This window comes from Eleutherodactylus coqui, chromosome 4 (genome assembly GCF_035609145.1).
Source record: "Eleutherodactylus coqui strain aEleCoq1 chromosome 4, aEleCoq1.hap1, whole genome shotgun sequence".
Classification (NCBI taxonomy): domain Eukaryota; kingdom Metazoa; phylum Chordata; class Amphibia; order Anura; family Eleutherodactylidae; genus Eleutherodactylus; species Eleutherodactylus coqui.
The window spans coordinates 121,177,168-121,201,585 of record NC_089840.1 but is presented as its reverse complement, the minus strand read 5'-3'; the positions used below and the strand labels follow the sequence as shown (position 1 = coordinate 121,201,585).

General features: G+C 44.6%; 1 protein-coding gene across 6 annotated transcripts in view; it reads left to right on the top strand.

The window, feature by feature from the left end:
- The window catches only part of ST7L (suppression of tumorigenicity 7 like), a 126,935-nt gene that overhangs the window by 9,630 nt on the left and 92,887 nt on the right, over window positions 1-24,418 (top strand). For all 6 annotated transcript variants that reach the window (XM_066600042.1, XM_066600047.1, XM_066600046.1 and 3 more), the window contains exons 2-6: window positions 2,671-2,753; window positions 8,698-8,860; window positions 12,524-12,578; window positions 22,152-22,267; window positions 24,394-24,418. The exon at window positions 24,394-24,418 is cut by the window's right edge and continues 54 nt beyond it. In XM_066600042.1, coding sequence (XP_066456139.1) covers window positions 2,671-2,753; window positions 8,698-8,860; window positions 12,524-12,578; window positions 22,152-22,267; window positions 24,394-24,418 — 442 coding nt within the window. The remainder of the gene's footprint in view (window positions 1-2,670; window positions 2,754-8,697; window positions 8,861-12,523; window positions 12,579-22,151; window positions 22,268-24,393) is intronic.

Here is a 24,418-nt window from a genome sequence, read left to right as displayed (position 1 = left end):
AGGGAGAGAGAGATCTCCCCTCTGTTCCTCCCCGCTCTCCCCCGCAGCTCCCCGCCCCGCGGCGGCCCCCGAATCTTTATGGACGAGCAGAGAGATACTCGTCTAAAGCACATTACTCGGACGAGTAGTGCCTTAGCGAGTATACTCGCTCATCTTTAGTCTTTAACTGAATGTGGACAGTATTAGTGTATCTTGACGCCACCAGCCTGAGGAGTGGAGATGGGCTGAGGAGAAGGGATTCCCCAAGGATTCTCATTGGCAGATGCATACACACCCTCAGCGATATGCCCCTAGGTTGAGGGAAGCTTCTAATTGGCTGCATAGACACACCTGCAGTCTTCAGAGATCCCAGAGCGGTAGGAACAGGGGAGCCACCGGCCGCGATTATCAGTGGCAAGAAGGGGGGGGGTTACATCGGGAGCCGGCAGCATGCGGCTATCAAGGCCAGTAGGGGGGTTACAGCGGGAGTCGGGGTAACACTGGGAGCCGGCGTGCGGCTATCAGCTGGAGCCCGGCTGCGTTGATTAGCGGCAGGGCAGGGGGGCAGACAGTGGGAGCATGTCTGCGGCTAGCGGTGCCTGCGGGAGCCGGCGTTCGGATATCAGAAGCGTCATATCGCTGAGGGTGTGTATGCATCTGCCAATGAGAATCCTTGGGCAATCCATTCTCCTCAGCCCATCTCCACCCCTCAGGCTGGTGGCGTCAAGATACACTAATACCAATGTAAACTGATTACAAACTGAAACAGAAGTCATGCATGCAAATAACTTTTTTGGGGTAGCCGATATTGGATATGCAGGTCAAAACCACATTAGGTGCTTTCTGTTCGCATTTTTTTTTTGACGGGAACAATAAGGCTGCAAGCTGTGCTTTTTCCGCTCCAAAAAACTGAAAGCGGATGGAACAGAGTCAAACTGAACCCAAGCTGAGGGCAATAAAATGTTTCGCCCTCTATGGGTTCAGTTTGCTTCTGTTTTTTAAACAAAGACTGGGGGGCGGACAGATGTGAAACCTCCCTTTCACAGTTTTTTTTAATGTCTTTTGCTATTTTTGTACACAAAAACGCACTCCTTTAAAACATTTTTTTAAGATTTGCTTTTGTGTCGCCGCATTCCAAGTGCCAAAGCATTTAATTTTTACATCGACATAGCCATATGAGGGCTTGTGTTTTGTGGGACAACTTGTATGTTTTAATGGGAGACCCACAGTGCTGTACCAGCGCATGTGGACATGAGGCTTTAGCCACACATACTTTTTTCATATGTGGTGTTTTCTGATTGTTTGATCAAGTAGTCTCAGAGTTCTGGTGTGTTTCGCTTAGTACATATCCCCTCCCCCAATGCTGAAGTTACTGCAAATCCACATGCCTGAGACAAATCTTATTTTTTTCAGCAAGAATGAAAATCTAAAAGAGGCAGAAACAAGTGGAGGGAAATGTGTAAATAGATTTTCTGCAAGTACAGATGTAGTAAACATCAACTTGACATTTAAGATGTTCCTACAACTAAACTACAATATACTACAGTGCTGTAGATGAAGTTATCGTGGGTACTAGTGTACCTTGTCTCCACCACAAGTCTGGGTGGAGACCTAGTGATGGGCTGTATCTGCCCAGTGTACGCCCAGCAGGTACTATTGGCTGACTGCATGAAGGTCCTAGCAGCGCTGTGCTGGAGTTTTGTCATGGATGGAGCATTATGTTACTTGCCCTGGCGGTCATTGCTCCTGCTGCCCTTCTGTATGTATCTCTGCCGCTCTTCCTTCTGCCCTCCGGCTGCTAGCCAGAAAACTCTCATGGCCCCGCTGTGCTTGCTCTGCAGTCACTTGTGTGCTCCCTGGCGCACTGGCATCTGCGGTTGTGCTGGAGCTCCCGCTGTTACTCTGCCTGCCGTCGCCTTCCCATCTGCGCTGTCCCTCTCGTGCTTCACGTTGGAGTGCCATGATCTGCGCTGTCCCTCTCGTGCTCCCTGGCAGACTGCCATGTGAGTCTTCTGGGGGCCCCCCCATTGCCGCGTCGCTCGGAGCTCGGCAGTGACTCCTGTACTCCCTGCTGTCATGATATCTGCTCTTCCAGACGTGCCTGTCAGAGATGCCGGCGGTGCCCTAACGGGTGTATACTCCTGCTGCACTGCCGGGGTGATGATGTTACACGGCCGCTAAGGCCTTCACAGCGTGGGCATGTAGTTATGGCTGGGATGGAGGGTTAGGGTTAGTTTCAGTGTTAGGCTTACATTGTTAGCTAATAATGCTGCCATGTTACTGCGGCCCCTCTCTCACATGGAAGCATTTACAGCCAATAATATAAGCCCAATACTGAAGCGAACCCTAACACCCCATTCCAGCCATAACTACATGCCCATGCTGCTAGGACCTTGCACCAGCCAGCCAATCAGCAGCGCGTGGGTGTACAGTGGACGAATACAGCCCATTACTAGGTCTCCACCCATACTTGTGGTGGAGATGAGATACACCAGTACTGTTTCGTGATGCTCAGCCTTAATAATGGTTGCTACTTCTGTACCCTACACTGCTGTGTGCCCTCTTTGTGCTTTCGTTTTTTTTTCTCCAGAAAGGGCCCCCCAATGAGGGATATTCTATGGATGTGTGACAGATTCTACAAGTAGTGTCAATAGCCGCTTATACTGACTTCTGATTTTCCTTTTGTTTCAGTGACCGGATTCATTAACACCTTGACTCCAAAATTTTACGTTGCTCTCACTGGAACATCATCCCTCATATCTGGGTTAATATTGGTAGGTATACGTCGCACCAAGTATGTAGCTGTATTCACTAGAATGGTCAAAAGGCCAAGTTTCCACTTATGAGTGTGGCACATTATGCACCACTGCTGTAAAAGTTGCAGGTTTTATAAAGGCAGTTCTGTCATTTTATGCAAATAAGTGAGATGGAACAATACCTCTGCAGCGCCACCTATTGGAAGGCAGCATTTCTGCAAGTCACTGTTAGACTCTTTATACAAGCCTTGTAACAATGACTGGGAATTGAAAACCAAGCCAGAATCCATACACAGACAGCTGTTTCTAGGTGTTCCATCTCCCTTATTTGTGAAAGAACCCATTGGAAAGCATGCGCTTCGCTTCACATACATGCGATTTGTAGCACTTCCGCATCACGAGAAAATGTTGGCATTTCTTTTTTTCCCGAATCCCCCTAAAAATGTACCCAAAAATGATGCCATTAAAAAATACAACTTGGCCCATAAAATAACAAGCCCTCCTACGGCTATGTTTACAGAAAAATTAAAAGGCTATGACTCTAGGAATTTGACAATGAAGAGAACTGAAAACGTAGTAATTAAGGCTCAAACAGGATTGGCCACTAAGGGATTAACAATATTATAGGTTTTTACGTAAAATTCTTCATCTCAGACCGGTGTAGATATTTTTGCAAAAACAAGCGAAATGGTAAGTCTCATGTGCACAGCTATGTACAAGGTCCAGAGTATTCAGTATTGCCTGGTCGCTGTCCGTGTGACAGTAACATTCAATCTCTCCGTCTTCTGCGTTGTGTGGAGCTCTGAGAGATGCACAACTGGGATTTCGGCCACCTGCACACAGCAGAGCCGGATTCAGCATGCGGGTTCCCGCAGCAGATTGCGTCTCTGACCCTGGCCGGTGACCCCACGTACCTGTTTCTTGCATACTGCAGATGACCGCGGACATTCATCGTCGGTCATGTGCAGAACAGATTTCCAAAAAAATAAGTTTGTTTTTCCCCGTGCCATAATTAGGCGAAGACATGGGTACCCATGAGCTATCCGCAATGTTATTTACGGATGGGTTGTGGGTATGACTGCTTCCATTGACTTCAATAAAGGCTATCCGCACGGAGTCCACACCGAAATAAAGCATGCTGCGATTTTTCCTCCGCTTGCGGAATACACAATTCATTTGCGCGAGTGTAAGAGGGAAAAGCGAGTTTACATAGCATGCTTTGAACAGTACTTGCTGCAGATTCTCCGTGCGGACACCGGCCGCGGATTCCACAGCAAAAATCGTTTGTGTGCAGCCGACCTTAGTCTTTAGAAAATCCTTCAATTTTAGCTGTACTATCAAAGTCCTCTAGGTGGCGCTTCATAACCAGAAACCAGTTCCTAAGCTGCTTCTATAGCTGCAGTTTTCCATCTCTCACTTGGCCAGCAGTGAACAGAAACATGGAGAATATAATGGCAAGGAAGATGACTCTAATAGCCAGCAGGATATTTTATAGTAGATAGCTCATAAACACACCCACTAGCCATATGGCCTATCGAGGCTTATGAACATCCTAAATCGGGTCTGAACTCCCCCTTATGAGCCACTATGTACGAAGGATTCCTGTTCTGATGAACTTGAGCCCTTCTTTATATTACATGAAAGGCCATTCTTCTAAGTAGCGGATATGTAAGGCACTGATGGGGAAATCTGGTTGGTCAAAACTTCTTCGGCCCCTTCTGGGAGGCAGGCGCTGCCGTGGCGGGTCATCTAATAGAAATGCCTAGCATATGGCAAATCTGGTAGATGCAGAGGATTTAATTACAGCCGTGTAGCAGCAGGACTAGTCGCAAACGGCGACAAAACTGAAAAACTGTTACTATTTGCAAAGTCTTGGACGCATTATTTTGTTCGCCATCTGGCCATTTAACTCTACGGATCCGTAATAGGTTTCTGTAACAAGCTGTGGGCCCATAGTGTACCACCTTGTGGTACCTGAGTAAGAGACCTGTCGCATGGTCCATCGCGTGTGCGAGACATCAGACTCAAAGAGCATGATATCCTGATATCAGAAACTTACCTGTAATTACAAGACCCCAAAATTCTTCCTATATGAAATGGGTTTTATATTCTAAATGTTCTTAGTTGCAAATTTGCTTCCCTCCAGGAAGAACTGTCTCTGGTGGACACATGTCAAACACAAGACCCGCGGGGCGAATCCAGCCCGCATGCTGTGCATCAATCCTAACAGGAATTCCACTTGCCCCGCCTGCAGCTCCCATCTGGCAGCCGCACTGCAGTCTGTGACCGCTGGATTCACCCTCTGGTGTCTGCGTGCGCCGTCCTGTACGCAGCACAGACACCGAGAGGAGAGGTCAGCAGACTGGAGCTTTAGGCTGGTGAGTCGAAAGTCTGTGGAGGGCTTGCTATTACTACTGGTGCCAGTATGGAGTCACTGTGGGGGTGTCACTACCACTACTGGGGTCACTGTGAGGGTTATTGTTACTACTGCGGCCACTACGGGGGTCACTATTAATGCTCGTTCACATGGGTGTAAGCTCATTTTAGTCCTGCAAATTTACACAACTGCAGATAGCTTACGCTCCCATTTTTCGACCGCTCTGGCGTGTGTTTATGTGCGCAAATACACTGCGCATGCAAAAAAGAGCGCAGTCGGCCCCATTAAAATGGTGCGGAAATATGCAGTGAATGCACAGTTATACTGCATATTTATTGGGTATTCGCCTCTGCCAATTCAATGGCCTATTGCGGGGCATGATACACACTAAAACAGGGCATGCAGCATATATTTTAACATGACTGCACATCATTTGAAAAAACCCGCTCATGTGAACAAACCCATTGAAATCAATGGGCTCTATTCACTGCATATTATGCCCTCTAACATTACATGCGTAAGATTCTGCACAAATACGCTCATGTGAACGGACCCTTACTATACAATTACTATCGGCCCTTTGAAGACGACCATAAGGCTGATGTGGCCCTGGTGTGGCACTAGTGCCTCTTATTGGAAGGTACCTGCCCTGTAAGTCCGTGTCCAACCCTTTAACATGTCTAATGATATCACCCACATTTCTTTATAGGGAAAAGACAGCCATCTACAAAGCCAGCTATTTCGGGGTTCTTGCCCCTCTTCAGTGCAGAGCGGGGTACTGTTTGGCATTAGACATCTGTCTGGAGGGAAGTTATTGTTTCTGCTTGTGGAGAGCATCTAGCTGACACAGGAATACCCAGCAAAGTGGACGAGATTTTCAAAAATCTAGTCCACACGCTGCAGCCGGTCCGTTGCAGCCAAGCCGCGCTGAAATTGACATGCTGCGCGGAATTCAAAGCCACGGCATGTCAATTCTTTCCTCATTTCCGCAACGGCTGCTCTCCTTTCTATGGGATGAGATGGGCGCAGCTGTTTCAAAATCTGGTGAAGGGCAGCGGGTTTTGAAGCTGCATTTCTCCCACAGAAATCTTGCGGTATTTCCGTGCGGTCTTTCCGCAAGATTTCCGTGGGATTTCGGTCTCGTGTGAACCCAGCCTTATAGGCCAGTAAATGCTCCCCAACAACTAGGAGAGCTGTCTCTCTAATGATGCTTTTTAGAAGGTACGGTAGCTAACATATACCGACCTTTACTGTAAGAGCTGTGAGACTATGGATCTCTCTGCCTGAGGACGTGGTGATGGCGAACATGATAAGAGTTCAAGAGGGGCCTGGACGCATTTCTTGAGTGTTACAATATTACATTTTATAGTCTCTGCTTATTTCAGAAGGGTCGGGGATCTGGGGATTATTCCAATTGCCAGATTGGAGTCGGGAAATAATTTTTTCCCTTAAATGCAAAAAATTGGCTTCTACATCGTTGTTTTTTGCCTTCCTCTGGATCAACATTGGGGGGTAATAGGCCGGATGGACACATGTATTTTCTCTGCCTTACATACTATGTTATTACATAAGTCAATGTCCGACCTTTTTAACAGGCCTTGTAACATGACTAGAGATATAGGTCAAATCTCAAATTGTATAGCCTACTATTCTCCCTATGCTAACTTGGCGCTCTCCACAATGAACCCCCTCCCTCCCTGACTTCAGATTTTATATACATCTACTATATCTTTATAGGCCAGTTCAGGTAGGATAAACATGAAGCCCTCTTTTAGTACAATTAAATCTGAAGTCCTGTTTGAGCAGACAGAAGGAGCATTTAGTATTTTTAGTCATTCAGGTAATTGGCTATAATTACTTATTCCGTCTCTTGGCATGTGGGGAGAGGAACAGAAGGTTTTCTGCTGGAAATATTGGTTCCATACTAGTGGAGCAAGAAATATTCCGTTCTCTATTTTAATAATTAGATAAGGGGTCTACGGATAAGAATGAAGGGCTTGTTGGATGGAAGTATGGATGATGGTTTAATAAAGGAGTAAGTTGTTATTACTAGAAAGACAATGAGTGCTTTACAGCATCAGCATCTTCTCACACTGGGAAAAGGGGCAGCAGTTGGAGGTAAACCAGGGGGGATTTGTTGAGACTGAAGTTTCATACTCTGGTCTTATTATCCCTGTCTGTGCACAATGCGCCAAATATATGAAGAGGCGCAAACATCTTAATAAGGCGTATCCATGTTCCCACATAGACATCTACACTTGCTAGGAGCTGACATAGACATGTATGACATCTGATATGATATACGTCAGTTTGTGGCATAAATTATACCAAAGGTGTTTGGAGAGGTGGCCACCTTCCTTCCCAAGATGGCACATCCCTTGCTGTAGATCAGTGAACCTGTCAAAAAGTTGCAAAAGTCTGCTGCCTAGCTCTCAGTAGCACATGGAGAAATAACAGCAGCGTGGAGAACATTATACAGCAGGAGTGAGCAGTGGTGATGTGATTTCAGTAAGTTTGACACAGTATACCCTATTATCGGCAGCATGTCTATATGTGAGTTACCCCTCCATCTCGGAGACTTCTTTGGGCACCATGACAGAACACTCCCCCACCCACGAGCTTCCTGTAATCTGTCTGTGTTACTAGAGATGGACTTCACTTGACAGCAGACAGTTGAAAGGACAGGAGACCCCTAGTGGCAATCACTTAGTTTTTGTACCAGAAAATAGTAATTTTAGGTTAAAAAAAAAGCGTTTGCACTTTTACTTGTTATCACATTGGCTATTCTAAATTCTAGCAAATTGTGGTAACCATTTAATTCTGTTAGCATTGGACAAAAAAGAAAGAAGCTAAATTACATGTGTATGTGAGGGGGTTTCCCTTTAAGAGTTCGTGCACATGGGCGTATTTCTGCCGTATTTTGCACGCTTAACTTTTGCGCACATATAATATGCAGTGAATAGAACCCATTTTGTTCATATGAATGTATTTTCTCACGTGAGGTTCGATCGCGTGAAACTCAAAACATAGCATGACCTATTTTGGTGCGTATTACCGTAATGCCACCTTTATCTGATTTGGGGCGTTTTTTTAATTAAAGGGGGTTTTCCAGGGAGAATACTCTTTGTGACTTATCCTCAGGGTAGGTCATCAATAGTTGATCGGCTGGAGTCCGTCGCTCAGAAACCCGACCGATCAGATGATTGTGCATTTGCTGACACTGGTGCCATTACACGGGATTCGGAGCAGAAACAGTGGACACCTCTCCTCCGACCTCTGTGTAGCGGCCGACGCTTGAAATTAACGCAAGCCTGCCTGCAGTTACAGGCGCCGGCCACTACACAGAGCTTGGAGCAGAGACTTCCGCTGTTTCCACTCGGACCCCTGTGTAATTGTGGCCCTGTCAGCCGGCGCACAATCATCTGATCGGTTGGCTTTCTGAGCGACGGACTGTAGCCGATCAACTATTGATAACCCATCCTGAGGCTAAGTCATGAAAAGCATTCTCCCTGGCAAACCCCTTTTAACTTCCCCTGTAAGTGCTGTCCGTGTTGGCTAACACCTTGTGTATATTTTCTCTTTTAGATTTTTGAATGGTGTTATTTCCGTAAATATGGCACCTCTTTCATCGAGCAAGTGTCTGTAAACCATTTACGTCCTCTGATGGGAGGGATCGATCCCGGAGCCTCGGCAGAGGGTTTCTTCCCAACTTCTGGAGACAACGAGACTAGCAGGCAAACTCTGTCAGGTGACCGACGGTGACAGAAAATAGCGCGTGCCTTTCCGAACACACACTACTCACATCCTACAGATAGATGGAACATTTACCGATGGTGTCACCAGCAGCGCTGAATAGAAAGCGGAGACCTGCTCGCCCTAAAAAGCAGAAGTCCTGCAGTATGGTTTCCATCTGTGGTCACGGGGGTAGAATCAAGTGTAATGACTCAGTGTCGCTTAGCTGGCTAACTTCATGTCTTCTGCTCCACCAGACACCGAGATAAATGCTCTAGAAATACCTTGTTAGAGGATGGATGTTCACGTTATCGCCCAAATACTGTAATGAGTACTGTTTAAAATTATCGTTTTACAGGGGTTTGTGGAGGTCACATTGCTAAGATCCCCAGAATGGAGGTCCCATGTCCACCTTTTCTTGTCACTGCATCCACCCGCAGTGACATCACATTGAATAGAGTGGTGGCCGAGCTTGTACAGCCACCGGTCTGTTCACTTCACTGGGCCTGAAGCGCTCAGCTATTATCTTCAGCCCCATTGAAGATGAATGGAGTGGCATCACTCATGCACGATCACCACTCCATTCAGTCCTCTCCTCACTGTGGTGGGGAGCAGCAAGCCTTCATGGAGGAAGGGGGGCAGAACCCACATTTTCAGCATCATTGGGGGTCACAGGGGTTCTATGAACAGAGCCTGTTAATTGTTGGAGCTACATTTTTTGTAAAATAGCCCCAAACGCATGTAATTAAAATAAGCTATCCTGGTTGCCTGTAGCCATCACTAAAGGGAGCTCAGGAGTTTGCTGTGTTCTACTTTTACATTGGTCTCATAGCAAATAATCTTAAAGGGGTTTTCCAAGAATGGCACAAAATAACTGCTGTCTGTGTAGCCTGTGGAAACGCATCAGAGGACGAGAGAATACATTTAGCCTGGAGGGAGAAGCCTAACAGTGCCTGTTCAGAAAAGCGTAGCCCTTTCCCCTCCAGTCTTGCATTCTTTCTACGACCGGCTTCCATAGGCTGCACAGACAGCAGTTATCTTGTGGGACTCCTGGACCATCCTTTCCACCTAGTAGTGGTGGCTCCAGGGATCCGGGGTAGTATATTTTATAGGGGTTATTCCATCATTACATTTTATGTTACATCACTCAAAACATTGCAATATTTTAAGTGGAATTGGTTAAAAAGTGTTCCTGCATTTTAAATATCACTACAAAGATAAAACATCAAGTGCTGCACCAATACTGTACGTCACAGAAAGTAGAAAAGTCAAATCATGCGTTATCTGATATATTTGGCGTTTCTTGCTTCACATGTTGCAGAGTTCTTTTTCTTCCATCTCTTGGCTGGATTATTTTGCGCCAAGATAAAGCTGCATGTCATCAGTATATCAGGCACATTTTATGACTCTTTGGGTGGTTTCACATCTGTGCTGGGGATTCTGCTCTCCTGCTCCGTATGGGGAGCAGGAAAGGGGAATCCCAGTGGCTGATTGGTTTAGTCTCTGGATGGAACCACAGCATTGGGCGAACTTCATTGACTATAATGGGGTCCACCCACTTTCCGCCTGGCTGCCCAGTCTTGGGACAGAAGATAAAGCACTGCATGCACCGCTTTTTCTTCCGGTATTTGCAGCCAGCTCTGTCACAGAAGGAGGTTCCCGCCGCAGATGTACATCCACCCTTTGCCATGCCCCTTTTTCCAGACACTTTACAGAATTGAGTAGTGAGACGCAAAAAATGTCTAAAACATAATAGGTTTGATCATGGCATGCACACCAGCTATTGGCGCAATTTGGGCCAGAATTCTGTTGCATTCTGCTTAGAATCTCTGCAGTTTCACGCTGGAGCGCTTGTGCTCCTTCGGACGTTTTCGGCTCCTCCCGGCAGCTGAAGAGGGCCCCATATAGCGCTATGTGAGACCGTCTTCCAGGAGGAGCTGCATGTAGTTGACGGATCACGAGCGCTCCAGCGTGAAACTGCAGGTGGTCTTTAATATATCTCCTCCGCTGTATGTCTTATGACTTCTGCCTGAAATCATGCCTAACACTTCCGTTGACAAGTCGTGTTATTCTGCCTTGTGGCGTAATCCTACGCTCTTATTGGCTGGGCATGTCCTAGTTTGATTTTCTTCATTAATAAACCGCTGTGGGCAGTAGAGCTGGCAGCCTAGCCAGCACATGCCCACAGGCGGTAAGAGGAGATTAGTGATAGCGGGTAAGTGAACCTGTTTGCTGCTGTATTTACTTTGTATTTTATTTTTGTAACTATTTTGAGTATTAGGAATATTCTGCGCACCAGATTATTGTGGAATATCATAGACAGGGTATTACAAATAATCTTCCTGATGTGACCCCTCATAACTCCGTTTAATGACTCTCAGATACATAACTTTGATGTCAATAGAAACCGAAACTCCAAAATTTCCATTAAGCAAAACTGTCTTAACGGTAGGACGTCTTTGTTGCCCAACCAATCACAGCGCAGCTTTAATTTTTCAAACTGCTGAGGTAAAATGAAAGCTGTGTTGTGATTGGCTGTTATGGGCAATAAGGACGTCTTACTGTTTTTCTAAATTAGCCCCAAAAAGTTTTATTCTGCCGTAGCCTTTATTAGGGGAATATGAGACAAAGTGGCTGCCAACGAAGACTGGAGAGCGATTTGTGTCCTTGATTTTCACGTCTATCAGTCTGTTATTATTGTGCAACTTCATTTTCTAACAAAGTTTAGTGAAGATTCATCCAGTGCGTGCAAAGTCCGTAAGCGGTACTCCAATTTTAAGGAAAAAGGGTGCATCTATAAGCGAAATCATTCGTCCGTCTACCAGTAAGTGTGGAAACGGTGGATCACGAGCATGCAAGTATCGCACGAAATCCTCAAAAATCCACCGTCCGTGCAAGCGGAGAATTAGACGTCCCGCCGCCGACTGTGTGGAAACTTCTGCGCAAATGTCTGTGATGTTACTTCTACTGATCCTAATTGTTATCAGCCCTGAAACTGGATGACAAAGCGCGGTGACGTTCTTTCTGTGAGAGTCTGCCAACTTACGGTTTCATGGAATGCACACGGCCGGGTTGGATCCCGCAGCGGAATCCGACCCTGTGCCCAGCTGGTGACCCCTGCGTACCTGTCCGGATTTCTCTTAGGATAGTGTTATTCTTACTACCCACCCTGCATGATCTTGCAGCATCCCAGAAGCCATTGCATCAGTCAGTTGTCATCTGCTATAACGTGTGTGGCAGGAACATGACTGCAGGCTCCATGTGTGTCCAGTAACCAAGAGGGCCACATTGATCACCTCTGATGGGGAAAAACATTTTTGATGTTGTGCGACAAAACTTTTTGAGTTTCTCTTTCCATTAATATCACATTTCTTTATCTGAGAGTCATTAAAACGTCATTTATCAACCTGCGGAATCACAGATAGAGGTTCTTCTCCACACATCTATGACCTCTGTCAATATATAAGATATGACAGAATTTGGGACCGAGGATGACTGTACACATATAGCCATAGTTCACTGCATGTTCTACTAGGCCAAATAGTTTTGTATTCATAAAGCTATTTCTTGTGACATTCAGGATGTTTTAGTATTACACTCGTTCCCATTATCTAACATAACAAAGTATTTAACCTTATTATATCACATCTATGTTTTAATATGTATTTTGTCTTTCCAGAGTGCAAAGTATGGAGGAACCCTCTTAATCTCTTCAGAGGAGCGGAGTACAACAGGTAATCATTGTAACCTAGTAGTTCAATCGCTCGAGCTATGCCTTAGTTATTTTACCTGTATACTTAATGGGCCACAAGACAAGAACGAGACATCCGCAGCAATCACTTGGTGGCTATAAGGGGCAGCAAGGCCACCACGGTGGCTCAGTGGTTAGCACTGCTGCCGATCAGCATTGGTGCATTGAGTTCAAACCCGAGGAGTGAGACCAATCTTTGTGATGGCAATCTGTGTACTTCCCTACAGCATATAATGCGCTATGGCAAAGAGTAAAACAAGTACATGAGACCCTCTGGGTTTTGCAGGCACATTACATATCAAGTGGTATTTCCAGCTGTACTGTAGTAAAAAGCCAAATGAATTCTTCATCCCATATGTGAAGTGTAGAACAATCCCAGCAGCCAGGAAACCATACCTATTAGTGATGTTCTTGCTGACATCTACATTTCTCGGGTTTATGGAGTTGTCTGTGTATGCTCTGCTGGCTTTACATTCCACATGTTTGCCTGCCCAAATAAAGAAACTAAATGTGATGCATGAATGAGTCTGTTCAGATGGTTACGTTTAAGCTTATTATGGGAACTTTACCAAGGTTACTCTATATTTTACTGTGTTGTCATTAGCCATTAAGTGCCCACATTAGTGCAAGAGCTATTAATGCTGTGTTGGTATGTATACATCTAGCAAATGGTACATTGCCACGTAATGCACTAACAACATAGTCGCAGCAAACTACTGTAACATCTATAGTTTAGTTGTTTCTAGTATATATGCACTTATGTAGTTGTAGAGGAATCGCTCACACCATAAATGAATAGCTGTGTGGAGCAGTATGGGTTAATGCTTGCAGGTACAGGAGGCAGAAAAATCCAAAAGTATAATGAGAAGCTTTGGAATGTAGTATGAATTCTAGAAAGAAAATGTAAATGTGACACATGAATGTCTAGATGTTGTCTGGTTTAAAGCCCACACTACGGGAAGATATGTTACAGATATGCTTGAGAGTGGAGGTAAAGTTATCCTCTGAAACGCGTTGCACACCTTCTTTAGCTACTTATTTCCAGTCCATTACTTTTATATTAAATTAATATTGTTAACAAACCCCGGATACCTTACCTCCGGTGGGTCTTTTATTCCAAGCTCTGGGTAACACCATTATGGTACTTGCCAACTAGGATTAAGGGGTGTTCTCATTTGAGACCCCCTTCCCCTGTAAAGTAAGTCAATTTTCCTTACTTATACATTCTTCAAATATACAGTCATATTCCCTGCAGTGCTGGGTGTTGTCTACTTATTTTTATCCTGTATTATAGAGACTCGGTCACCATGTTTTTGCAGCCCTTACTAAGAGCACCATAAGGTAGTGCCTGTCACACTGACTACAGTGATCTGTCTGCTGTGTGTATCTGTGTAGTTGTTTTGGAGAAACTTGTATTTAATTAGTAGCAGCGAGACCCAGAACTAGTCAAACTACTAATGACCACTTGTCAGTTAGTATGTGAGTACTTCTCATGCTCCGCCCCTGGTGACGTCATCGCCTCACCACCTTTTGACGTCATAGAAGGTCCTACAACATATATAAAACACAGAGCCTGGCCGACAGAAGAACAACACAGTTAGGGCTCTCGAAAAGAGGAGGACAAAAATAACAAAATGAGAATACAACTAAGCCATTATTATCTCAGACACAACTCAGCGGTCCTGACAGAAGACACTGACCTACCGCCACCATAGAGATATGGTGAAGGACCTGCGGTGATGTCACTGCTGTTGGGGGAGCCATTGTGCAGTTTGGTAAAAGAGATCCGGTGGGTTGAAGGACCTGCAGTGATGTCACTGCTGTTGGGAGGAGCCATTGTGCAGTTTGGTAGAAAGTACTGTATACTGGATAAAGCTTGAACGTCCGGCAGTGCCTGTTCAACAATTGTCGCAATGTGTTTTTGTATGAGCTTTAAAAGAATTTTGCTCTTGTGAGGTATGAGGGTGATGGTGCGGTAATTGAAACATTCTTGAGCATCACCTTTTTTGGGAGGTATGATGAAGACAGACCTTGTCCAGTCTTTGGGCCACGATTTGGAGCTCCAGATCTTTTGACATAGGTCGGTAAGGATCTTGCCTGACAGTAGTTTGAGCAGTTCGGCTGGTATGTGATCAATGCCCGGAGCTTTCCTGTTTGGTAGTTGTTTCAGGGTCCATGTGACTTCTTCCTCCAGAATGCCCGTGTCTTGTCATAAAGATGTAAAGGGGGCAATAAACAGCAAAAAGAAAGCATTTAAACGTCTAAAACAAAAATGCAGTGAAGAAGCACGAAAAGGCTAGAAGGAAAGAAAACACATTATGTGAAAAGCAAATAACAGTAGCAAAGCTGGAGACATAGGGACTCCTAGCAAAAGAGAGTAAAACTAACCTAAGGCGCAATGTCCACAGGCGGATTTTTGCTGCGGAATCTGGAGTGGGCATTCCGCTCCGGATTCCGCAGCAATAAGCCTCCATATGATGCTATGGTAAAATGATTCTGCATGTCCACGAACGGAAACCAATTGCGGTTTCTGCTCACGGATAAAAAATCGCAGTATGCTCCATTTTGCTGCGTTTCCCGCACGGATAGCTTCCATTGAAGTCAATAGAAGCCGTCCGATCCGGGGCCCGTCCGCATTTGACATTGCAGATGGCCCGTGGATTTGAAAAAGTAACGAGGAAATAACTGTAGAAAGTGATGAGGAAAAACAAATCTACTAAAGATTTTTAATATAGGGAAATGAAATATCATGTGAAATGCAAAGTAGTCATGTAAACTCTCCACCAGCCTGTCCCAGCAATAAGTGCGGAGCTGCCTTAATATGACAGGTAGATCAATGTTTCTTATATTTAAGGACTGTATAGTGATGGGGTCTGTTCCATGGAATTGGCGCAGAGCAAATGTGGTGCCGATATTCAAAAAGGGGTCTTAAAAGTGAACCCGAAAACTATAGACTGGTAAGTCTAACTTCTATTGTGAGTAAGATGTGTGAAGGGGTCCAAGAGATGCTATTCTGGAGTACTTCAATGAAAATGGCTATGTGGCTCCATATCATCATGGGTTTATGCCGGTTGGATCTGTCAAACCAATCTGATCAGCTTCTGTGATATGACTAAACATAAGAATGCTTAATCGTGGCAAAAATGTGTGCAATGAGTAAGTAACTGGCTCGATGATAGAAAGCAGAGGGGGGTTATTAATGGTGCATACTCTGATTGGGTCACCGTTACTAGTGGGGTACCACAGGGGGCAGTATTGGGCCCTATTTTTTTTTTTAATATCTTTGTAAATGACCTCATAGAGGGACTGCACTGTAAAATATCAATATTTGCGGATGATACGATATTGTGTAAAGTAAGTAACACACGAGAGGACAGTGTGGTGTGATCAGAGCCAAAAGTGGGAATTTTGTGTCTGTGGACAGCAACGGGAAGGTAGATGTTGCCATTCATTTTCTAAACCACTCTAGGATAAAAACTACCTGTGCACCAGTTATGATCCAGGCCACTTATGGATACAGTATGTGCATTGCCGCATATATATAAATGTTTTCAATAATAGGTCAAGTTAGGTGAATCTTCTTTTACTTTCCACTCGGCATCACTCGATGGTTTGTTTAAAGTGAGTATTTTTTACACTGGCTGCTTGATTAACTGTGAGAGGGTGCCTTCTTTAACCACTAAAGCCCGTTTCATGTAAATTCACTCAACACTGCTGAAAATGAGTACCAGTTGTACGTCTGAGTATTCTAAGTGGTGCTTGAACTGACCGCAGAATTCCACTGTATTTCAAGGTTAGCCACATCATTAACTGGTTACCATTTACTTTAGAAGATGTGACTTGGTATAGATAGCAGACTATGGCTAAGCACTTTAAATGTAGATGTGACTAGTTACCTCAAGTGCATGTTAATGGTGTGTGTATGTATGTGTACGTATACACCCTTTGTAAAAAAAATCAAGCACCTACGGTAGAAGAAGAGGTCGTTTTGCTGCAAAACTCAGCATGCAGTTACATCTTAACCCTTTCCAATCCAATTTATATCCTGGTTTTCCTAGGGGGCTTACTTTTTTTCTGCTGTTGTACAACGGCGCTATATGCTGGCTAAAGCCAGTACTGCATGAGGTGACACGTTGGATAGGCTCAGACAGCAGAGAGGCTGGCAATTTACAGTAAGAGAACCCCGACGGATGTCTTCCAGCATCGGAGCTGTACAGCCTTAAATCATAATGTCTTCAGAGGTCAGACAGTGGATTGGAAAGGGTTAAATGTTTGACTTGTGGTGTGATTAGATTAATGGTCTTGCCACCTGAGGCCCTAAAAAAGTGGTTGCACCTTTGGCTATAAAAAAGGCTCTCAGAGGCTCCTTGTGTGCAGTGACCTCTTTTTTTCACTTGTGTAGAGCTTGTTGACCACTAGACGCCTCTACAATTCACTCAAAGAGATTTCACCCAGTTAACAGAGTTTAAGAGGTGGTGAACTATTGGGATGCGAGAAGCTGGATGATTGTATTGAGGAATTGCCCGCACCTTGTGCCGTTCTGACTAGACTGTTATGACGTGTTGGGACCAGTGGATGCGTGAGGACATACACAAGGCGACCGGGCTCAGGATGCCCCCGACAGTCCACCAGTAGAGGGTATCATCTGATCGCCAAATACGAGGAGCTCCAACTGTTTCGTTGTCTGCCATCCAGAGACAGGTGGCACTATCATTAAACCTCTGTGTCTGTTTGAACCATTTCCAGGTACTTGGCTGAAGGACACTGTGTCTCATGGTGCCCATTACGTTTACTGCCTTTGACACCCACCATTGCTTATATTTGTAGTGGTGTTGTAAACCACGAAACTGGACACCATGGGTTGGAACTGGGTTGTCTTCAATGACTAATCCAGGTTTAGTTTATGCACTGATGATGGCTGTGTTCATGTCTGCAGAACTAAGAGTGAGAGTCTCAATCCCTCTCTTGTTGTGGAGCGGCCTACTGCCTCAACTGCTGGTGTGATGATTTGGGGGGGTGCAGTGCATATTACAGTCGGTCACCCCTAGTAGTGGTATGAAGGACAATGACAGCTCAGTGATATATTCAGGACATCCTGCAGCCACATGTGTTCCTCTCATGGTGGCTTCCAAGAGGCATTTTCCAGCAGGATAATACTTCCGTGGCTGCCTTGTCACCATATTTATTGCCAATAGAACATGTATGGGAGCATCTGGGACACCAGCTTCGACAGCCTACGGGTTTGCACAATCTAGAGTATCAGTTACAGCAAAGGTAGACTGATATGTGGCAGGATACCATACAGAACCTGTATGCCACCATGCCTGCCCGTATCGCATCTTTTATCCAAGCTAGAGGCAGCGCAACAGGGTACAATAGCCTCCATGCCCACCCATATCACATGTTATATCCAAGCTACAGGCGGTACAACAGGGTACTAGAGCCTCCATGCCCGCCTGTATCACATCTTGTGTCCAAGCTACAGGCGGTACAACAGGGTACTAGAGCCTCCATGCCCGCCTGTATCACATCTTGTGTCCAAGCTAGAGGTGGTACAACATTTATTAATTGACAAACTCCATTTCTAATGCAATAAAGTGGTGATTTTATTTCTATTCATACTCAGAAAGTACCACCGAAAAAATAGTGAGTGTGAGAGCGGCCTCAGGCTTACTTCACACAGACGAGTGTGTTATAGAGGCTTGGCCCAATATCGCGCTCACCAGTGTGCAATCTCACTGTGGATGTGAGACATTTTTCTATCCAAACTGCCTTGCATCACTTGGGGAAAGTAGCGATCGTGAAGTGTTTCCCATTGTTTTCAGTGTGAAACACCATGTCGCACTCACGTGTACTTAGCACGCTGTGCGATGCTACTGCCAGCCCCATTGCAAATAATGGGCGATGCAGGGGCACGCCCAAAGATAGGACAAGCTGTGATATTTTTTTTTTTCTGCATCACACTGCTCATGTATATGACGCTATTCAAAATAATGGGATTCATATTTGTGCATCTCGCAACTCATAAATCTTGTGCAAGAATCTCAGCCATGTGAAAGTGGCCCTAGGCCTCCCACACAGGCTTTTTTTTTTTTACAGTGTTCGGCAGGTGGTTTCAACGCCCACTAAAAATGCTGCACTTAGCCTTCATTCTTTTCAATGGGGCCTCTCAGACGAGCGTTTGAGTGCAGCGCTTTTAAAGCGTGCTAAATCGAACGCTGTCTGTTATATTTTAAAGCGTTGCAGGGCGTTTTTGAAACTTTGTATGCCCTACTGAGATGAATGGGGGTGCATAAAAAATGCTGTAAAACAGTGTTTTACAGTGCTAGTAACGCGGCTTACTCTGCTGCCGGTAGGGAAAAAATGGCGCCATCATCAGCTTACTTTGCCTGCGTTGTTACTGCGCAAAATATGCAGTGCAAACGCTCACAAAGACGCTGCTCTGCTTGCTGTAAGACGCTTGTGTGAGAGCGGACTAAGGCTGGCATTACAGAGCGTTTCATACAGTTTTTGGAGTGATTTTCAGACCTCCTCCTGTGTTTAAGTACACACATAATGGAACAAAAGAAATGTCTTCTCTCTCTTTCTTTCAATCTATTCCTGTGTTAGTTTTAGAAAAAATCCCACTAAAACTTTGTGTGGTTCCAGCCCGACTTTGTCTCGAATTTAGTTTTTTTTATATGCAATGCAGGGCTTTTGCTGGACTGCAAAAGTAAGTCCTGCGGCGCGCTGAGGAAGGATTTCTTCCACTTGGTTGCACTTTAATAAATTGTGTATGTTCGCACTGTAAATGTTCATGCTGACAAGTGTGGCCATGTAGCTCATTGTATTGCCCAGTGTGAGCTAATCGGGGCTCTTGGCTGCTAATTGCTTCCAGCACTAGCTGTCTGGATATCACTAGCAAGTCAATGGTGGACATGTAATAAGAAATGATAAATCTCTCCATTGAGAAATGGCTTGAAAACAACTTTTGCACACACTGATGAGAAAACTTCATGTAAAAAAATGAGGGTGGAGGACTAGTGCCTAAAAATATTATATCGGAGCAATTCACAGTTCTTGTAATCCCTAAAAGCTAAAATTATAATGGAAACAATCTTGGGTAGGGCCCTGTTCACATTACGTTAAAGGGGTTCTGTCATAAGAAAAAAAAAAATTATATACTCGCCTATTCCTCCCCAGGAAGTCTACTTACCTCATCTTCTCCTCCCTGATCTTCTCCTGCAGTCCTGGGGGTCACCTCACCTACAGCTGACTGATTCCCCTGCTGTGAGGTTACATACATTCACAGGCAGTCTTCTTCCTGCCTGGCAATGTACGCTACGTCACTAGGTCACAGCCTAGGAGGGAGTGCTCAGGTATTGCAGAGACTACGCATGCCCACAGTCTCTGCAATAGATTAGCATTCCTTCCTAGCCAGTGAGCGCTACATCACAGGAATGTGACCTTCACTGACCTGCAGGAAGATGGATGCGAGGAAAGCATGCTTCATAACAAGGAGAAGAGAATCTGGGCGGCTTGCAGCGAGCTGACCTGGGGGACTGGAGAAGATCAGCGAGTAGAAGATGCGGTAAGGAGTTTGCGTGGAAAAGAATAGGGGAGTATAGAATTTTTTTTTATGGCAAAACTTCTTTAAAGAGGGTTTTCAGGATAGGTCATCAATAGTTGATTGGCTGGGATCCTGAGCGATGGACCCTAGCCAATCAACTGATTGGACGCCCTCTATAAGTGCTGTTACACACAGAGGTGTGGAGTGGCCGGGGCTTGTAACTGCAGGCGCAGCTGTTATTAATCTGCACTTTTTAGTCACAAGACCGGAATAGGAGCAGCAGCTTCCGCTCTGACCCTGACAGTCAGAGCCCGATCCACTGAGGTCTTGTGCAGCCTCGGCCAACCAACTATTGATGACCTATCCTAAGGATCGATCATCAATAGTATTTTACTGGAAACCCCATTTAAAGCCCTAAGTTTGTTGTAGCTTTCCCAACACACATGTATTTGTAGGGCTCCAATCTCTTAACAGTAACGCTTAGGGCTCCCGCACACTTGTGTTTTTTTAACGCTGCGTTTTTTGTTAACACAATTGTCAATGGGACGTTCTAATGTTAAAAACGCAACGCAACTTGTGTATTTGTTGCATTGTGTTTTTAACATTAGAAAGTCCCATTGACAATCGCGTTAACAAAAAACGCAGCGTTACAAAAACGTAAGTGTGTGGGAGCCACTGAGGTGCATGCACTGATTGGCCTCTCTAAAGTACAGTACTTCATGTTCTGTACTGCCTTTTACCTGCACCAAGGTGAGCTGCTCCGTATGACACCAGGTGAGGACAGCTCCGTTTTATTTTTTTTTTGGTACATTGGGCTCATTTATCCAAAATGTCTAATACTAAGGCTGTTCTTATTTTTTTCATGGCAACCAATCAGAGAGCAGCATTCATTTTATCACAGCAGCTTCAGAAATGAAAGCTGTGCTCTGATTGGTTGCTATGGGCAACAAGGACAGTCTTAGTGTTAGACCGTTTTGATAAATGAGGCCCATTGTGTGTACTGTACAGGATCCTGTCCTCTGCATAGAAAGTGATTTACATCCTCCAGCAGGTTCCTGACTTCTGTATGTTACGACTTGCTATATTTCTATTAGTTATCTGCTTAACTTTCTTTAATCTTGCTTTTCTATTAATTTTGGAGGACATTTTGGGGGCTTTGGAACCAATCATGAGTTATCCATAGAAGTTTGGTTTCAACAAACAATATTTTCAACATATAATGGTCATCTCGGAAACCATTACTATTGTATGTTAAGGGATCTCCATGTAAGGCCCAATGTTCACGGGCGGACTTGAATTGTGGATGATCCGCAGTTCAAGCCACCCATAGAGAAACATGGGCGTCCGCAGCTGAATTATAGCATTGACTTACATTGAAGTCAATGGATGCTGTCTAATCCGCAGCCCGTCCGCAATTGAATTGCGGATGGGCCATGGAGTCCGCTGAGAGCAGCAGTTTAAAAAAAAAAAGCTCCACTGTGCATGTGCGGTGATGTGCCGACCGGCGCTTCCACACTCATCCACAGTGGAGAAAATGGAAGACCCGGACAGACATGCAGAAGACCCGGACGGGTAAGCAGTGTCCTCAGCCGCGGGCAGGTTTGGATTCTGCTGTCGACTCCCACATGCAGAATCCGATACAAATGCGGTGCCTACAGTGTTGATTTCAGTTAGTAATACGGTTGGAGTGCGTGGTCCTTTAGGGCCTAAACAGGCCGGTCCTTAAGGGGTTAAGGCATATACAGAAGCAAATAGGATACGTTTTGGGCCCTCCAAAAGTACAGCCTTGGATGGGCCAAGATGCACCCTGTTTGATGCTGTATACGCCTTTGTAAAGAAGTGGGCTACCAGAAATAACTCAGTGATACGGCTGTGTAGACCCTAGAAGTAGAGACTGACCTCTTTATAGGAAGGGCTTGAACACACTTGTTTCTCCCTCATGACTGTTGTCCTAAAGCGTCTGATATCTTTCCCTCCGTGACTCCTGCATTCCTCTGTGTCTTACAGGTATACCTGGGTGACGGGCAAGGAGCCGCTCACATATTATGACATGAATCTGTCTGCACAGGACCACCAGACGTTCTTCACTTGCGACACGGACTCCTTGCGTCCATCTGATGCTGGTAGGGGTTAAATGGAAATATTTCTTTAGTTAACCCTTTGGTGTTTTCCATTTTGAAAAAAAAAATAACGTAATAAACTTGGTTGATGCGAAGCAGTAAATGTGACAGATGACAAGCAGCGTCCTGTATTAGGAGGCTCTAGTATCCTGTTGTACTGCCTCTAGTTTGTATACAAGATGTGATACAGGCGGGTATGGAGGCTGTAGTACCCTGTTGTACCGCCTCCTTCTTGGATACAAGATGTGATATGGGGGCATTGAGGCTCTATATAGTGTGTGTGTGTGTGTGTGTGTATATATATATGTATATATATATATATATATATATATGTATAATCGGTACTGTGTGGAAAAAAATAAGATGCTGCAAGGCAAGAATGCTTTACAAAAAGAAGTGCTAACTGTTTTTGGTTCAATTGACGAAAAGCAAAGTGAAAGAACAAAGACGTGTAATCAATAGTTGGCGTGACCATCCTTTGCCTTCAAAATGACATCAATTCACCTACCGTAGGTACACTTGCACAGTTTTTGAAGGCACTCAACAAGGAGATGGCGCCAAACGTCTTGAAGAACAAACCACAGATCTTCTGTGGATATAGGCTAGCTCAAATCTGTCTGTCTCTTTTTGAAAAGATTCTTACTTCGCAGCATTTCTCCCACGTCTGCCGAAAACCTTTCCACAATTAAACTTTATGTATGTATGTATGTATGTATGTGTGTATATGTGTGTGTATGTGTGTGTATACATATATATATATATAATATAAAATTTCCTACCGTGTAATTGTCCAGGTCCTGGATACAATTCCCAGTAATGTAAAGCACTCTAGAGGCTACACGGAAATAGCTGATGGGTATTTCATTGGTAGACTTATATCCGTGAGAGAATGTCATGTCTGCAGCTCACACTAATTTATTTCTTTTATTTGCATAATAAATCATTGAGAACATTAATCCCCTTACCTGGGCATTGTTAGATCGGAGGCTCGTGTGAATTCATTTGTCATGTCCAGGAAACGTCTGCCTTCAGCTCGTGGGTGACTGTTGGAGTAATGTTCTTTCCTTGCACCATAAGGCTATATGGTGTCGCATGTGAAGCCAAGACTAATATTTTGTCTCCGCAGGAAAACTCAAACATTTTCCACACAAACCTTAATTACACAGTAACTAGAAAGGAGATTCACAAGTAACATGAAATGAGATTAGATGGAACTTCCTATGAATGCTGATCTGCGCATGGTTGGTCGCAGTCGGAGGAGATCGATTGGGACATTTTTGGGGCTTGGTTGCAAATTCTGATTTGTTTCTAGTGCCTCTATTACAGCATGTATGAAGCTATCATTTCAGCATCCATCAGAAGCAACACAGGAATTTAAATAATAAGACTGCATAGAAAATCTTTCCTATCCAGAAAGAATGCCTTTATCATCTAAACACAAAAATATTAGATTTGGGGGGAACCCAGTTTATTCCGCAGCGCTTTCAGGTAATTTATTTATTGCCCCCCCCCCCCCCCCCTCCACCTCAAGCAAGCTGGGTACTGATTTTACCGACCTCAGAAGGATGAAAGGCTATGTCAACTTTGAGTCAGCTACCTGAACCATGCAGTGACTGAACCTGCAACCTTCAGGTCGTGAGCGAAAACTTAGGACTTTTATTCCCACAGGACCCTATCATGATAGGCTACTATGGTCCCTTAATGTCTCGGTGAATGTGACCGTCGTTGCACAGTGGACCAGTGGCGGGGCATAGAGTGTGCCGTGGTGTTGGAAACCTTTCAATACTGTGATTATATTGAATCATGTTTTCTCTTGTCCTGTAAAGTAAGCACATTTTCCAAAATGCACCAAGATCTCAGATATCTCCTTTTTGGTTGACAAATGGAATGTAACACATTGTTAAAGTCAAGGTATGAAAAATTGACAATGTTTTTGCAGAATTATATACTAAGCCACATATTGTAGGTGACCTCTATTCCATTGGTGATTAGAGATGCATTAAATATCTAGAATGAATGAATAGTTCTAGAGTATATAGGACGCCGCTCTTACTGTTATGTAAGATCTAGATCGCTTAGTATATCATTCAGCTTGTCAATAATTTTCTTTTATTCACTTTCTTTAATAGTTATGCAGAAAGCCTGGCGTGAAAG